Here is a 16819-nt window from a genome sequence, read left to right on the forward strand (position 1 = left end):
TACTTATGGCTTTCTATGGCTCCCTATGGCTCTCTATGGCTCCCTATGGCTCCCTATGACTCTGTATGGGCTCTATTGCTCCTTATGGTTCCCTATGGCTCTCTATGTGCTCTATGGGCTCTATGGCTGCCTATGGGTGTCTATGGGTTCTATTGCTGCCTATGGCTCCCTATGGGTCTCTATGGGCTCTATTGATGCTTATGGCTTTCAGTGGCTCTCTATGGCTCCCTTTGGCTCTCTATGGGTTCTATTGCTGCCTATGGCTCTCTATGGCTGCCTATGCCTGTGTATGGGCTCTATTGCTGCCTATGGCTCTCTATGGGTTCTATTGCTGCCTATGGCTCCCTATGGACTCTATGGCTCTTTTTGGTCTCTATGGTTCCGTATGGATCCATATAAGTGTTTCTGGTCCCTATGGCTGCCTATGGCTCTCTCTGGCCACTATGGCCCACTATGGGTGCCTGTGGGTGCCTGTGGGTGCCTACGGGTCCCTATGGCCCGCTATGGGTGCCTACGGGTGGCTGCGTGTCGCCGCGGGCAGGTTCGAGGAGCTGTCGGGGCTGATCCGCACCATCCGGAACGCGATGAAGATCCGGGACGTGACGCGCTGCCTCGAGGAGTTCGAGCTGCTGGGACGCGCCTTCGCCAAGGCCAAGGGGCTGCTGGAGCGCGACGGGCCCCCCCGCTTCTACATCCGCATCCTCGCCGACCTCGAGGACTACCTGGCCGAGGTGCCTGGGGGGCGCTATGGGGCGCTATGGGGTGTCTATGGGGCGCTATGGGGCGCTATTGAGCCCTAGGGGGGGCTTTAGGGGGTAGAGGCAGCGGGGAGCGGTGCGGCCAGCAGGGGGCGGTAAAGGGCCGCAGGGGGCGGGGCCAGCCGAGGACACGCCCCCCTCGGTGCTAATGGGGGTCTATTGTGGTCTATGGAGTGTCTATGGGGTGTCTGTGGGGGTCTATGGTTATCTATGGGGTGTCTATGGGATGTCTATGGGGTGTCTATGGGGATCTATGGGTGGTTATTGGGGTCTATGGGTGGTTATTGGGGTCTCTGGGGCTCTATGGGGCTGCTGGAGCGCGACGGGCCCCCCCGCTTCTACATCCGCATCCTCGCCGACCTCGAGGACTACCTGGCCGAGGTGCCTGGGGGGCGCTATGGGGCGCTATGGGGTGTCTATGGGGCGCTATGGGGTGTCTATGGGGCGCTATGGGGCGCTATTGAGCCCTAGGGGGGGCTGTAGGGGGTGGAGGCAGCGGGGAGCGGTGCGGCCAGCAGGGGGCGGTAAAGGGCCGCAGGGGGCGGGGCCAGCCGAGGACACGCCCCCCTCGGGGCTAATGGGGAGTAATGGGGGTCTATTGGGGTCTATGGGGCTCTATGGGGTGGATGTGGGGGTCTGTGGGGTGTCTATAGGGCTCTATGGGGTGGATTTGCGGCTCTATGGGGTGTTTATAGGGCTCTATGGGGTGTCTATGGGGCTCTATGGGGTGGATATGGGTGTCTATGGGGGGGTATGAGGGGTCTATGGGGTGCCTAGAGACGGTGTGTGGGGCGTCTATAGGGATCTATGGGGTATCTATGGGGCTGTATGGGGTGGCTATGGGGTGTGTATGGAGCTCTATAGGTGGATACGGACCGTTATGGGTTGTCTATGGGTCATGTTATGGGGTGTTGTGGGTCTTTGTATGGGTCTCTGTGGGTCATGCTATGGGTCCCTATGGCTTCCACTATGGGTCTCTGTGGGTCACACTATGGGTCCATTTATGGGTCCTATGGGTCCCTCTATGGGTCCCTAGGGGTTGCGCTATGGGTCACGCTGTGGGTCCCTGTGGGTCCCTCTGTGGGTCACTGTGGGTTGCGCCATGGGTCGCTGTGGGTCCCTATGGGTCCTTGCATGGGTAGCTGTGGGTCGCGCTATGGGTCCCTATTAGGTCTGTGTGGGTCCGTCTATGGGTCCCTCTATGGGTCGCTCTGGGTCCCGTTATGGGTTGCTATGGGTCTGTCTATGGGTCCTTTCATGGGTCCCTATGAGGCTGTGTGGGTCACGCTATGGGTCACTGTGGGTCCCTATGGGTCACTCTATGGGTTGCTATGGGTCCCTCTATGGGTCCTTATGTGTCTGTGTGGGTTTCTATGGGTCTCTATGGGTCCGTGTGGGTCGCGCTATGGGTTGCTGTGGGTCTGTGTGGGTCGCTATGGGGCTCTATGTGTCGCTGTGGGTCTGTCTATGTGTTTCTATGGGTTGCACTATGGGTCCCTGTGGGTCCCTGTGGGTCGCCGTGGGTCTCTCTATGGGTTGCTGTGGGTCGCTGTGGGTCACTGGGGGTCGCTCCATGGGTCACTGTGGGTCTCTCTATGGGTCTCTATGGGTCTCTCCATGGGTCCCTGTGGGTCACTGAGGGTCGCTCCATGGGTCACTATGGGTTGCTGTGGGTCACACTGTGGGTCGCTGTGGGTCTCTCCATGGGTCACTATGGGTCGCTGTGGGTCACACTGTGGGTCGCTGTGGGTCTCTCTATGGGTCCCTGTGGGTCACTGTGGGTCACTGCGGGTCTCTCTATGGGTCACTGTGGGTTGCTGTGGGTCTCTTTATGGGTCCCTGTGGGTCTGTGTGGGTCTCTCCATCCGTCGCTGTGGGTCTCTCTATGGGTCGCTGTGGGTCGCTCCATGGGTTGCAGTGGGTCACTGTGGGTCTCTGTGTCACTGTGGGTCTCTCTATGGGTCAGTATGGGTCCCTGTGGGTCACGCTGTGGGTCACGCTGTGGGTCACGCTGTGGGTCACGCTGTGGGTCACACTGCGGGTCTCTGTGGGTCTCTATGGGTCTCTATGGGTCACTGTGGGTCCCTATGGGTCACTCTATGGGTTGCTATGGGTCCTTGTGCGTTGCTGTGGGTCTTTCCATGGGTTGCTATGGGTCACTGTGGGTCACTGTGGGTCGCTGTGGGTCTCTATGGGTCGCTGTGGGTCACTGTGGGTCTCTCTATGGGTCTCTATGGGTCTCTATGGGTTGCTGTGGGTCACTGTGGGTCTCTCTATGGGTCTCTATGGGTCTCTATGGGGTCGCTGTGGGTCGCTGTGGGTCTCTCTGTGGGTCTCTGTGGGTCACTGTGGGTCACTGTGGGTCTCTCTATGGGTCTCTATGGGTCTCTATGGGTCGCTGTGGGTCTCTATGGGTCTCTGTGGGTGTCTGTGGGTCGCAGCTGTGGGAGGACAAGGAGGGCAAGAAGCGGATGAACAAGAACAACGCGAAGGCGCTGAGCTCCCTGCGCCAGAAGCTGCGCAAGTACAACCGCGACTACGAGGCGCTCATCGGCGCCTACAAGCAGGTGGGGCAGCGCTATGGGGCTGGTGTGGGGCGGGGTGTGGGGCAGCGCTATGGGGCTGGTGTGGGGCGGGGTGTGGGGCAGCGCTATGGGGCTGGTGTGGGGCGGGGTGTGGGGCAGCGCTATGGGGCTGGTGTGGGGCAGGGTGTGGGGCAGCGCTATGGGGCAGAGTGTGGGGCGGGGTGTGGGGCAGCGCTATGGGGCTGGTGTGGGGCGGGGTGTGGGGCAGCGTGTGGGGCAGAGTGTGGGGCAGGTGTGGGGCAGCGCTATGGGGCTGGGTGTGGGGCGGGTGTGGGGCAGGAGTGGGGCAGGGTGTGGGGCAGCGCTATGGGGCAGGGCATGGGGCAGGGTGTGGGGTGGGTGTGGGGAGGATGTGGGGCTGGGTGTGGGGCAGGTGTGGGGCAGGCATGGGGCGGCACTATGGGGCAGGGCATGGGGCAGGGTGTGGGGTGGCGCTGTGGGGCAGGGCATGGGGCAGGGTGTGGGGTGGTGCTATGGGGCAGGTGCAGGGCAGAGTGGGGCAGGGTGTGGGGAGGATGTGGGGCGGGTATGGAGCTGGACGTGGGGCTGGGGGTGGGTGTGGGGCGGCGCTGTGGGGCAGGGCGTGGGGCGGGTGTGGGGCTGGAGGTATGGGGCTAGGAGTTATGGGGCAATGGGGCTGGAATCTATGGAGTTGGGAGCTATGGGGCAGGGAGGTACGGGGTGGCAGGTATGGGATGGGAGCTATGGGGCAGGCAGCTGTGGGGTGATAGCTATGGGGTGAAAGCTGTGGGGTAGGAGCTATAGCATGTTATGGGGTGGTAGTTATGGGGAGGGAGCTGTGGGGCTGGATGTGCGCTGGAAGCTGTGAGGCGGGGGGTGTGGGGCAGGAGCTGTGGGGCGGGGGGTGTGGGGCAGGAGCTGTGGGGCAGGGCGTGGGGCTGGATGTGGGGTGGGAGCTATAGGAGGGAGGTACGGGTGGGGCCTATGGGATAGGAGCCATAGGGTGCTATGGGGTGGGAGCTATGGGGTGGGAGCTATGGGGCGGGAGGCAATGGGCAGGGTGTGGGGCTGGATATGGGGCGGGAATGATGAAGCTCTATGGGGTGGGAGCTATGGGGCAGGTTATGGGGCAGGTTATGGGGTGTGGGGAGCAACAAGGCGCTTGGTTTGGGGGTGATGGTTGGGTCACTATGGGTCGCACGCACTATGGTCATGGGCGCTATGGGTCAGGCTGTGGGGCACACGCTATGGGGCAGAGCTGGGGAATCTATGGGTCGCTCTATGGGTCCGGGTGTTACAGAACCCGGAGCTGTCGGATGAGGACGAGGAGAAGAAGAGCCGGGACTCGGAAGGTGGGAACGTGTGGGGCAGGAGGTGGGGGTCGATCTATGGGTCACTCTGTGGGTCGGGGCAGGAGATGGGGGCCAATCTGTGGGTCAATCTGTGGGTCAGGGTAGGAGGTGGGGGTCGATCTATGGGTCAGTCTATGGGTCGGGGCAGGAGGTGGGGGTCGATCTGTGGGTCAATCTGTGGGTCAGGGTAGGAGGTGGGGGTCGATCTATGGGTCAGTCTATGGGTCGGGGCAGGAGATGGGGGCCAATCTGTGGGTCAATCTGTGGGTCAGGGTAGGAGGTGGGGGTCGATCTATGGGTCAGTCTATGGGTCGGGGCAGGAGGTGGGGGTCGATCTGTGGGTCAATCTGTGGGTCAGGGTAGGAGGTGGGGATCGATCTATGGGTCAGTCTATGGGTCGGGGCAGGAGGTGGGGGTCGATCTATGGGTCACTCTGTGGGTCGGGGCAGGAGATGGGGGCCGATCTATGGGTCGATCTATGGGTCAATCTGTGGGTCAGGGTAGGAGGTGGGGATCGATCTATGGGTCAGTCTATGGGTCAGGACAGGAGGTGGGGGTCAATCTATGGGTCAGTCTATGGGTCAGGGTAGGTGCTGTGGTTCAATGTATGGGTCAATCTATGGGTTGGGGCATGAGATGTGGGTCAATCTATGGGTCAATCCAATCTATGGGTCCCGCTACGGGTTGGGGCAGGTTGTGGGTCAATGTATGGGTCTGAATGAGGTTGTGGGTCGCCCTATGGGTCGGGGCAGGCTTTGGATCGGTTTATGAGTCACATCTATGGGTCCGGGTGCGCTTTGGGGTCACATCTATGGGTCCGGGTGCGCTTTGGGGTCACATCTATGGGTCCGGGTGCGCTTTGGGGTCACATCTATGGGTCCGGGTGCGCTTTGGGGTCACATCTATGGGTCGGGGCCATGTGTGGGTCAAAGTATGGATCTGGGGGAGGTTGTGGGTCAATGTATGGGTCAATGTATGGGTCTGAATGAGGTTGTGGGTCAATCTATGGGTCGCTCTATGGGTCAGGGCAGGTTGTGGGTCAATCTAGGGGTCGTATCTATGGAGCTGGGCACTTTGTGGGTCGCTCTATGGCTCGATCTCTGGGTCGCTCTATGGGGCTGGGGGCTCTGTGGGTCACTCTATGGGGCCGGGGGCTCTATGGGTCGCTCTATGGGGCTGACCCCCGGCTCTGCCCCACATCAGCCTCTTCCTCATCCTCCTCCTCGGCCGATGAGGACGACGCCGGCTCCTTCCTCAAGAAGAAGGATGAGACCAGGAGCAGGTTCCTCAAGGCACGTGTGGGGCAGCGCTATGGGGCAGGCTATGGGGCAGGGCTGTGGGGTGGGTTACGGGTCCTGCTATGGGGCAGCGCTATGGGGCAGGGCTGTGGGGTGGGTTATGGGTCCTGCTATGGGGCAGGCTATGGGGCAGGGCTGTGGGGTGGGTTACGGGTCCTGCTATGGGGCAGCGCTATGGGGCAGGGCTGTGGGGTGGGTTATGGGTCCTGCTATGGGGCAGGCTATGGGGCAGGGCTGTGGGGTGGGTTATGGGTCCTGCTATGGGGCAGCGCTATGGGGCAGGGCTGTGGGGTGGATTATGGGTCCTGCTATGGGGCAGGCTATGGGGCAGGGCTGTGGGGTGGATTATGGCTCCTGCTATGGGGCAGGGCTACGGGGCTGGGCTATGGGGCAGGGCTGTGGGGCACACTATGGGGCGGTGTTGTGGGGTATCAATGTGAGGCTGGGCTATGGGGTGGGCTGTGGGGTAGGGCTATGGGGTAGCGCTATGGGGCAGGGTTATGGGCTGGGCTACGGGGCAGGCTATGGGGGGGGGGCTATGGGGCAGAGGTATGTAGTAGCTTTATGGGGTGGTCTATGGGTCGTGCTATGGGGCTGGCTATGGGGTAGTGCTATGGGGGTGGGCTGTGGGGTGGGCTATGGGATGGGCTATGGGGCTGGGCTATGGGAGCGGGGTATGGGGCAGCGCTGTGGGGCTGGGCTATGGGGTGGGCTATGGGTCCTACTATGGGGCTGGGCTATGAGGCTGTCTATAGGGCAGTGCTGTGTGGCTGAGCTATGGGGTGGGCTGTAGGGTGGCCTATAGGGCAGGGCTATGGAGCAGCGCTGTGAGTCCCGCTATGGGGCAGTGCTATGGGTCCTGCTATGGGGCAGTGCTGTGGGGCTGGGCTATGGGGCAATGCTGTGAGTCCTGCTCTGGGGCTGGGCTATGGGGCAGCGCTGTGGGTCCTACTCCAGGGCTGGGCTATGGGGCATCGCTGTGGGTCCCGCTTTGGGGCTGGGCTATGGGGCTGGGCTATGGGGCAGCGCTGTGGGTCCCGCTCTGGGGCAGTGCTGTGGGGCTGGGCTATGGAGCAGCGCTGTGGGTCCCGCTCTGGGGCTGGGCTATGGGGCTGGGTTATGGGGCAGCGCTGTGGGTCCTGCTATGGGGCAGTGCTGTGGGGCTGGGCTATGGGGCAATGCTGTGAGTCCTGCTCTGGGGCTGGGCTATGGGGCTGGGTTATGGGGCAGCGCTGTGGGTCCCGCTCTGGGGCTGGGCTATGGGGCAGCGCTATGGGTCCTGCTATGGGGCAGCGATGTGGGTCCCGCTCTGGGGCTGGGCTATGGGGCAGCGCTGTGGGTCCCGCTTTGGGGCTGGGCTATGGGGCTGGGCTATGGGGCAGCACTGTGGGTCCCGCTTTGGGGCTGGGCTATGGGGCTGGGCTATGGGGCAGCGCTGTGGGTCCCGCTCTGGGGCAGTGCTGTGGGGCTGGGCTATGGAGCAGCGCTGTGGGTCCCGCTCTGGGGCTGGGCTATGGGGCATCGCTGTGGGTCCCGCTCTGGGGCTGGGCTATGGGGCTGGGTTATGGGGCAGCGCTGTGGGTCCTGCTATGGGGCAGTGCTGTGGGGCTGGGCTATGGGGCAACGCTGTGAGTCCTGCTCTGGGGCTGGGCTATGGGGCTGGGTTATGGGGCAGCGCTGTGGGTCCCGCTCTGGGGCTGGGCTATGGGGCAGTGCTATGGGTCCTGCTATGGGGCAGCGCTGTGGGTCCCGCTCTGGGGCTGGGCTATGGGGCTGGGCTATGGGGCAGTGCTGTGGGTCCTGCTATGGGGCAGCGCTGTGGGTCCCGCCGTGGGGCTGCCCCCTAAGCGCTGCCCCATTGCAGGGGGAGGAGGAGGAGGAGTCGGAGGAGGGCGAGGCCGAGGGTTGGGGCTCCTCGGACACGGACACGGACTCGGAGTCGGACGAGGACGACGGGAAATACACGTCCCTCGCGTCGCGCTTCCTCAAGAAGTGAGTGCCCCACACGTGGGGGGCTGCCCCATAGATCTGCCCCACATGTGGGGGGCTGCCCCATAGATCTGACCCACAGATCTGCCTCATATCTGGGGGGCTGCCTCATAGATCTGACCCACACGTGGGGGGCTGCCCCATGGATCTGACCCACAGATCTGCCTCACAGCTGGGGGGCTGCCCCATGGATCTGACCTACGCGTGGGGGGCTGCCCCATGGATCTGAGTCACACGTGGGGGGCTGCCCCATAGATCTGTCCCACACTTGGGGGCGTGCCCTATAGATCTGCCCCACACGTGGGGGGCTGCCCCATAGGTCTGAGCCACACGTGGGGGGCTGCCCCATAGATCTGCCCCACACGTGGGGGGCTGCCCCATAGATCTGCCCCACACGTGGGGGGCTGCCCCATAGGTCTGAGCCACACGTGGGGGGCTGCCCCATAGGTCTGACCCACAGATCTGCCCCACACTTGGGGGGCTGCCCCATAGATCTGAGCCACACGTGGGGGGCTGCCCCATAGGTCTGACCCACAGATCTGCCTCACTTCTGGGGGGCTGCCCCATAGATCTGCCCCACATGTGGGGGGCTGCCCCATAGATCTGCCCCACACTTGGGGGGCTGCCCCATAGATCTGAGCCACACGTGGGGGGCTGCCCCATAGATCTGCCCCACAGATCTGCCTCACATCTGGGGGGCTGCCCCATGGATCTGACCTACACGTGGGGGGCTGCCCCGTGGATCTGACCCACACTTGGGGGCCTGCTCCAGAGATCTGCCTCACATGTCGGGGTTGCCCCATGGGTCTGACCCACACGTGGGGGGCTGCCCCATAGATCTGTAACTCTATGGGTACCGCTGTGGATCTCACTGTGGGTCACGCTATGAGGTGGTGTTGCGGGTCACTGTATGGGTCGCACTATGGGTCACGCCGTGGGTCCCTCTATGGGTCCCGTTGTGGGTCACGCTATGGGGCAGTGCTATGGGTCACACTGTGGGGCAGTCCTATGGGTCCCATTCTGGGTCCCTCTATGGGGCAGTGCTATAGGGCAGTGCTATGGGTTGCGCTATGGATCATGCTGTGCGTCCCGCTATGGGGCAGTGCTATGGGTCCCGCTGTGAGTCACGCTATGTGTCACGCTGTGTGTTACACTATGGGGTAGTCGTATGGGTCACGCTACGGGTCCCGCTATGGGGCAGTGCTGTGGGTCCTGCTGTGGGTCACTCTGTGGGTCACACTGTGGGTCCCACTGTGGGGCAGTGCTATGGGTCACTCTATGAGTCCCGCTATGGGTTGCTCTATGGATCCTGCTATGGGGCAGTGCTGTGGGTTGCTCTATGGGTCCCGCTGTGGGGCAGTGCTGTGGGTCACTCTATAGGTACTACTGTGTGGCAGCGCTATGGGTCACCCTATGGGTCCCGCTGTTGGTCCCGCTGTGGGGCAGTGCTATGGGTCCCTCTATGGGTCGCTCTATGGGTCCCGCTGTGGGTCACTCTATGGGTCCCGCTATGGGTCGCTCTGTGGGTCTCGCTGTGGGTCACTCTATGGGTCCCGCTATGGGGCAGTGCTATGGGTCCCACTGTGGGGCAGTGTTATGGGTCACTCTATGGGTCCTGCTGTGGGGCAGCGCTATGGGTCGCTCTATGGGTCCCACTATGGGTCACTCTCTGGGTCCTGCTGTGGGTCCCACTATGGGGCAGTGCTATGGGTCACTGTACGGGTCCTGCTATGGGGCAGCGCTATGGGTCGCTCTATGGGTCCTGCTGTGGGTCCCACTATGGGGCAGTGCTATGGGTCACTGTACGGGTCCTGCTATGGGGCAGTGCTATGGGTTGCTCTATGGGTCCCGCTGTGGGTCACTCTATGGGTCATGCTCTGGGTCCCACTAGGAGTCACTCTATGGGTCCCGCTGTGGGGCAGTGCTATGGGGCAGTGCTGTGGGTCGCTCTATGGGTCCCACTGTGTGGCAGTGCTGTGGGTCGCTCTATGGGTCCCGCTATGGGGCAGTGCTATGGGTCACGCTGTGGGTCCCGCTATGGGGCAGTGCTATAGGGCAGTTCTATGGGTCCCTCTATGGGTCACGCTGTGGGTTGCTCTATGGGTCCCGCTATGGGTCCCGCTATGGGTCCCACTATGGGGCAGTGCTGTGGGTCGCTCTATGGGTCCCGCTATGGGGCAGTGCTATGGGTCACGCTGTGGGTCCCGCTATGGGGCAGTGCTATAGGGCAGTTCTATGGGTCCCTCTATGGGTCGTGCTGTGGGTCGCTCTATGGGTCGCTCTATGGGTCCCGCTATGGGTCCCGCTATGGGGCAGTGCTGTGGTTTGCTCTATGGGTCCCGCTGTGGGGCAGTGCTGTGGTTTGCTCTATGGGTCCCGCTATGGGGCAGTGCTGTGGTTTGCTCTATGGGTCCCGCTATGGGGCAGTGCTATGGGTCCCGCTATGGGTCCCGCTGTGGGTCACTCTATGGGTCCAGCTATGGGGCAGTGCTGTGGGTCTCTCTATGGGTCGCTCTATGGGTCGCGCTGTGGGTCACTCTATGGGTCCCGCTATGGGGCAGTGCTATGGGTCCCGCTATGGGTCGCTCTATGGGTCGCGCTGTGGGGCTGCCCCCCAGGGACGAGGAGCGCCGTGGGGGCGGGGCCGAGCGGCGCCGTGGGGAGAAGCCGAAGCGCAAACGGGCCCCACGGAGCCGGCGCGAGGACGACGACGACGACAACGAGGGCGGGGAGTGGGAGAAGGTCAAAGGCGGCGCCCCATTGGTCAAGGTGAGCCGGGGGGTGGGGCCTGGGCGGGGGGGGCACTTATGGGGCTGGGGGGGGGTCACTTATGGGGCTGGGGGGGTACTTATGGGGCTGGAGGGGGTCACTTATGGGAGCACTTATGGGGCTGGGGGGCTCACTTATGGGGCTGGGGGGCTCACTTATGGGAGCACTTATGGGGCTGGAGGGGGGGTCACTTATGGGAGCACTTATGGGGCTGGGGGGGCACTTATGGGAGCACTTATGGGGCTGGAGGGGTCACTTATGGGAGCACTTATGGGGCTGGGGGGGTCACTTATGGGGCTGGGGGGGCACTTATGGGGCTGGAGGGGGGGCACTTATGGGGCTGGAGGGGCACTTATGGGAGCACTTATGGGGCTGGGGGGGCACTTATGGGAGCACTTATGGGGCTGGGGGGGCACTTATGGGAGCACTTATGGGGCTGGGGGGGGTCACTTATGGGGCTGGGGGGGTCACTTATGGGAGCACTTATGGGGCTGGGGGGGCACTTATGGGACTGGGGGGGCACTTATGGGGCTGGAGGGGGGGCACTTATGGGAGCACTTATGGGCTGGGGGGGGCACTTATGGGAGCACTTATGGGGCTGGGGGGGCCCTTATGGGGCTGGAGGGGGGGCACTTATGGGGCTGGGGGGGCACTTATGGGAGCACTTATGGGGCTGGGGGGGCACTTATGGGAGCACTTATGGGGCTGGGGGGGCAGTTATGGGTCTGGCCCCATTGTTTATGGGTCTTGGGGGGGTCACTTATGGGGATGGCCCCATCACTCATGGGTCTGGAGGATCACTTGTGGGTCTGGCCCCATTACTTATGGGTCTGGGGGTGTCACATATGGGTCTGGGGGGGTCATTTATGGGGCTGGAGGGAGCATTTATGGGTCTGGGGGGGGTCACTTATGGGTCTGGCCCTATCACTTTTATGGGTCTGGGGGGTCGCTTATGGGTCTGGCCCCATCACTTGTGGGTCTGGCCCCATTACTTATGGGTCTAGAGGATCACTTACGGGTCTGGGGGGGGTCACTTGTGGGTCTGGGGGTGTCATGGGGCAGGGGCTGTCACTTATGGGGCTAGAGGGAGCATTTATGGGTCTGGGGGGGGTCACTTATGGGTCTGGCCGTATCACTTATGGGTCTGGGGGGTCACTTATGGGTCTGGCCCCATCACTTATGGGTCTGGCCGTATCACTTATGGGCCTCGGGGGTCACTTATGGGTCTGGTCCCATCACTTATGGGTCTGGGGGGTCACTTATGGGTCTGGCCCTATCACTTATGGGTCTGGCCGTATCACTTATGGGCCTCGGGGGTCACTTATGGGTCTGGTCCCATCACTTATGGGTCTGGGGGGTCACTTATGGGTCTGGCCCTATCACTTATGGGTCTGGCCGTATCACTTATGGGCCTCGGGGGTCACTTATGGGTCTGGTCCCATCACTTATGGGTCTGGGGGGTCACTTATGGGTCTGGCCCCATCACTTATGGATCTCGGGGGGTCACTTATGGGTCTCAGGGCATCACTTATGGGTCTGGGGGGTCACTTATGGGCCTGGGGGGTCACTTATGGCTCTGAGGAGGTCGCTTATGGGTCTGGCCCTGCCACTTATGGGTCTCGGAGGGTGCCTTGTGGGCCTGGGGCGTCACTTATGGGTCTGGGGTGTCACTTATGGGTCTGGCCCTATCACTTAGGGGTCTCGTGGGGTCACTTATGGGTCTGGCAGCACCACTTATGGGTCTGGGGGGTCACTTGTGGGTCTGGCGCTATCACTTATGTCTCTGAGAGGGTTACTTATGGGTCTGGCCCTATCACTTATGGGTCTGGGGGGTCACTTATGGGTCTCAGGGCATCACTTATGGGTCTGGGGGGTCACTTATGGCTCTGAGGGGGTTACTTATGGGTCTGGCCCCACCACTTATGGGTCTGGGGGTGTGACTTACAGGTCTGGGGGGGTCACTTATGGGTCTGGCTCCATCACTTATGGGCCTCGGGGGTCACTTATGGGTCTGGCTGTATCACTTATGGGTCTGGGGGGTGCCTTGCGGGCCTGGGGGCTGACGTGTGGGGCTGCCCCCTAACTTGTGGGGCGCAGGAGAAGCCCAAGATGTTCGCCAAGGGCACGGAGATCACTCACGCCGTCGTGCTCAAGAAGCTCAATGAGATCCTGCAGGCGCGGGGCAAGAAGGGCACGGACCGGTGAGCCCCATAGATGGGCGCTATGGGGCGCTATGGGGCGCTATGGGGGTCTGGGGGGTGTCTATGGGGGGTTTATGGGGGGATATGGGGGGTTTGTGGGGGGGGATATGGGGGGCAGCAGTGAGGGTCAATGGGGGTCTGTGGGGCGCTGTGGGGTGCTATGGGGTCCCTATGGGGTTTCTATGGGGTTTCTATGGCTCTCTATGGGGTCTCTATGGGTCGCTATGGGCTCTCTATGGGGCGCTATGGGGCGCTATGGGTCGCTGTGGGGCTGCCCCCCAGCGCGGCGCAGATCGAGCTGCTGCAGCTGCTGGTGTGTCCCTATGGGCTCTCTATGGGCTCTCTATGGCTCTCTATGGGGCGCTATGGGGTTTCCATGGCTCTCTATGGGGTCTCTATGGGGTGCTATGGGGCGCTGTGGGGCGCTATGGGGCGCTATGGGTCGCTGTGGGGCTGCCCCCCAGCGCGGCGCAGATCGAGCTGCTGCAGCTGCTGCTGTGTCCCTATGGGGTCTCTATGGGGTCTCTATGGGGTTTCCATGGCTCTCTATGGGTCTCTATGGGGCGCTATGGGGCGCTGTGGGGCGCTGTGGGTCGCTGTGGGGCTGCCCCCCAGCGCGGCGCAGATCGAGCTGCTGCAGCTGCTGGTGTGTCCCTATGGGGTCTCTATGGGGTCCCTATGGGGTTTCCATGGGTCTCTATGGGGTTTCCATGGCTCTCTATGGGGCGCTATGGGGCGCTATGGGGCGCTATGGGTCGCTGTGGGGCTGCCCCCCAGCGCGGCGCAGATCGAGCTGCTGCAGCTGCTGGTGTGTCCCTATGGGCTCTCTATGGGGTTTCCATGGCTCTCTATGGGGCGCTGTGGGGCGCTATGGGTCGCTGTGGGGCTGCCCCCCAGCGCGGCGCAGATCGAGCTGCTGCAGCTGCTGGTGTGTCCCTATGGGCTCTCTATGGGGTTTCCATGGCTCTCTATGGCTCTCTACGGGGCGCTATGGGCTCTCTATGGGGCGCTATGGGGCGCTATGGGCTCTCTATGGGGCGCTATGGGGCGCTGTGGGGCGCTATGGGGCGCTATGGGTCGCTGTGGGGCTGCCCCCCAGCGCGGCGCAGATCGAGCTGCTGCAGCTGCTGCTGTGTCCCTATGGGCTCTCTATGGGGTTTCCATGGGTCTCTATGGGGTTTCCATGGCTCTCTATGGGGCGCTATGGGGCGCTATGGGTCGCTGTGGGGCGCTATGGGGCGCTATGGGTCGCTGTGGGGCTGCCCCCCAGCGCGGCGCAGATCGAGCTGCTGCAGCTGCTGGTGGCCGTGGCCAATGAGAACGGGCTCGGGGCCGCCCTCGAGATCAAGATCAAGTTCAGCATCATCGCGTCCCTGTACGACTACAACCCCAACCTGGCCACATACATGAAGGTGGGCGCTATGGGGCGCTATGGGGCGCTATGGGGCAGATGGGGGGTGCTGGGGGTGGGTATGGGGTGGGTATGGGGGGATATGGGGTGGGTATGGGGCGCTATGGGGCGCTGGGGGGCAGATATGGGGTGGGTATGGGGCAGATATGGGGTGCTGGGGGTGGGTATGGGGCACTATGGGTCGCTATGGGGTCTGTATGGGGTTTCTATGGGTCGCTATGGGATCTCTATGGGTCGCTATGGGTCGCTATGGGGTCTCTATGTGTCTCTATGGGATATCTATGTGTCTCTATGGGGTGCTATGGGGTCTTTATGTGTCGCTATGGGGTATCTATGGGGTCTCTATGGGGCACTATGTGTCTCTGTGGGATATCTATGGGGCGCTGTGTGTCGCTATGGGTCGCTGTGGGATATCTATGGGTCGCTGTGGGATATCTATGGGGCGCTATGGGTCGCTGTGGGATATCTATGGGGCGCTGTGGGATATCTATGGGGCGCTGTGTGTCTCTATGGGTCACTATGGGTCTCTATGGGATATCTATGGGTCTCTATGGGTCGCTATGGGGTCTCTGTGTCTCTATGGGATATCTATGTGTCGCTATGGGTCACTGTGGGATATCTATGGGGCGCTATGGGTCGCTATGGGTCGCTGTGGGATATCTATGGGTCTCTATGGGTCGCTGTGTGTCGCTATGGGGCGCTATGGGTCGCTGTGGGATATCTATGGGGCGCTATGGGTCTCTATGGGATATCTATGGGGCGCTATGGGTCTCTATGGGATATCTATGGGGCGCTATGGGTCTCTATGGGATATCTATGGGGCGCTATGGGTCTCTATGGGATATCTATGGGGCGCTGTGGGTCTCTATGGGATATCTATGGGTCTCTATGGGTCGCTGTGTGTCGCTATGGGGCGCTATGGGGTCTCTATGGGTCGCTCTGGGGTCTCTATGGGGTCACTATGGGTCTCTATGGGATATCTATGGGTCTCTATGTGTCGCTATGGGGCGCTATGGGTCTCTATGGGATATCTATGGGGCGCTATGGGTCTCTATGGGATATCTATGGGGCGCTATGGGTCTCTATGGGATATCTATGGGTCTCTATGTGTCGCTATGGGGCGCTATGGGTCTCTATGGGATATCTATGGGGCGCTATGGGTCTCTATGGGATATCTATGGGGCGCTATGGGTCTCTATGGGATATCTATGGGGCGCTATGGGTCTCTATGGGATATCTATGGGGCGGTGTGGGTCTCTATGGGATATCTATGGGGCGCTATGGGTCTCTATGGGATATCTATGGGTCTCTATGGGTCGCTGTGTGTCGCTATGGGGCGCTATGGGTCGCTATGGGGTGTGCCCCCCAGCCCGAGCTGTGGCAGCGCTGCCTGGGCTGCATCGAGCAGCTCCTGGACGAGCTCTTCCTGCACCCGGAGATCTTCATCGGGGAGAACATCCTGGAGGAGTCCGAGAACCTCAGCAACCCCGAGCAGGTGCCTATGGGGCGCTATGGGGCGCTATGGGGTGTCTATGGGGCGCTATGGGGTGTCTATGGGGCGCTATGGGGTGTCTATGGGGCGCTATGGGGCGCTATTGAGCCCTAGGGGGCGCTTTAGGGGGTGGAGGCAGCGGGGAGCGGTGCGGCCAGCAGGGGGCGGTAAAGGGCCGCAGGGGGCGGGGCCAGCCGAGGACACGCCCCCCTCGGGGCTAATGGGGGGCTATGGGGCTCTATGGGGTGTCTATGGGGTGGATATGGGTGTATAGGAGGGTCTATGGGGTGTCTATGGGGCTCTATGGGGTGGATATGGGGGTCTATGGGGTGTCTATGGGGGTCTGTGGCTGTTTATGGGTGGCTATGGGGTGGCTATGGGTGTCTATGGGGGTCTATGGGGTGGATATGGGTGTCTATGGGTGTCTATGGGTGTCTATGGGGTGGATATGGGGGTCTATGTGGGGCTATGGGGTGGCTATGGGGTGGCTATGGGCCTCTATGGCATGTCTGGGGGGGACTATGGGGGCCTATGGGGTGTCTATGGGGTGTCTATTGAGGGCTATGGGGTGGCTATGGGGCCCTATGGCTGTCTATGGGGTGGCAATGGGGTTCTATGGGGCTCTATGGCTGTCTATCGGGGGGCTATGGGGTGTCTGTGGGGGCTATGGGGGTCTATGGGTGGCTATGGGGCTCTATGGCATGTCTGGGGGGGGGCTATGGGGGCCTATGGGGTGTCCATGGAGGTCTATGGGTGGATATGGGGCACTATGGGGTGTCTGTGGGGTGTCTAGGCATGTCTATGGGGTGTCTATGGGGGGCTATGGGTGTCTATGGGGTGTCTATGGGTGGATATGGGGTGCCTATAGAGGTCTGTGGGTGGCTATGGGGTGGCTATAGGTGGATATGGGTGTCTATGGGGGGCTATGGGTGCCTGTGGGGCTCTATGGCATGTCTATGGGGTGCCTATGGGGGGCTGTGGGTGTCTATGGGTGTCTATTGGG

At 61.9% G+C, this 16819-nt stretch overlaps 1 protein-coding gene across 3 annotated transcripts in view; it reads left to right on the forward strand.

Moving 5' to 3' along the window:
- Positions 1-16819, forward strand: part of LOC115602949 (eukaryotic translation initiation factor 3 subunit C-like) — a 42607-nt gene that overhangs the window by 2221 nt on the left and 23567 nt on the right. For 2 of the 3 annotated variants that reach the window (XM_030474417.1, XM_030474418.1), the window contains exons 1-9: positions 1044-1139; positions 3200-3325; positions 4605-4656; positions 5860-5948; positions 7819-7946; positions 10562-10712; positions 12810-12913; positions 14184-14325; positions 15694-15819. In XM_030474417.1, coding sequence (XP_030330277.1) covers positions 1062-1139; positions 3200-3325; positions 4605-4656; positions 5860-5948; positions 7819-7946; positions 10562-10712; positions 12810-12913; positions 14184-14325; positions 15694-15819 — 996 coding nt within the window. In that variant the 5' untranslated portion in view covers positions 1044-1061. Of the gene's footprint in view, positions 1-541; positions 732-1043; positions 1140-3199; positions 3326-4604; positions 4657-5859; positions 5949-7818; positions 7947-10561; positions 10713-12809; positions 12914-14183; positions 14326-15693; positions 15820-16819 lie in introns of those variants that run through there. The other variant, XM_030474419.1, reaches the window with a different exon arrangement.

The sequence above is a fragment of the Strigops habroptila genome, unplaced genomic scaffold, assembly GCF_004027225.2.
Source record: "Strigops habroptila isolate Jane unplaced genomic scaffold, bStrHab1.2.pri NW_022045589.1_ctg1, whole genome shotgun sequence".
Lineage (NCBI taxonomy): Eukaryota > Metazoa > Chordata > Aves > Psittaciformes > Psittacidae > Strigops > Strigops habroptila.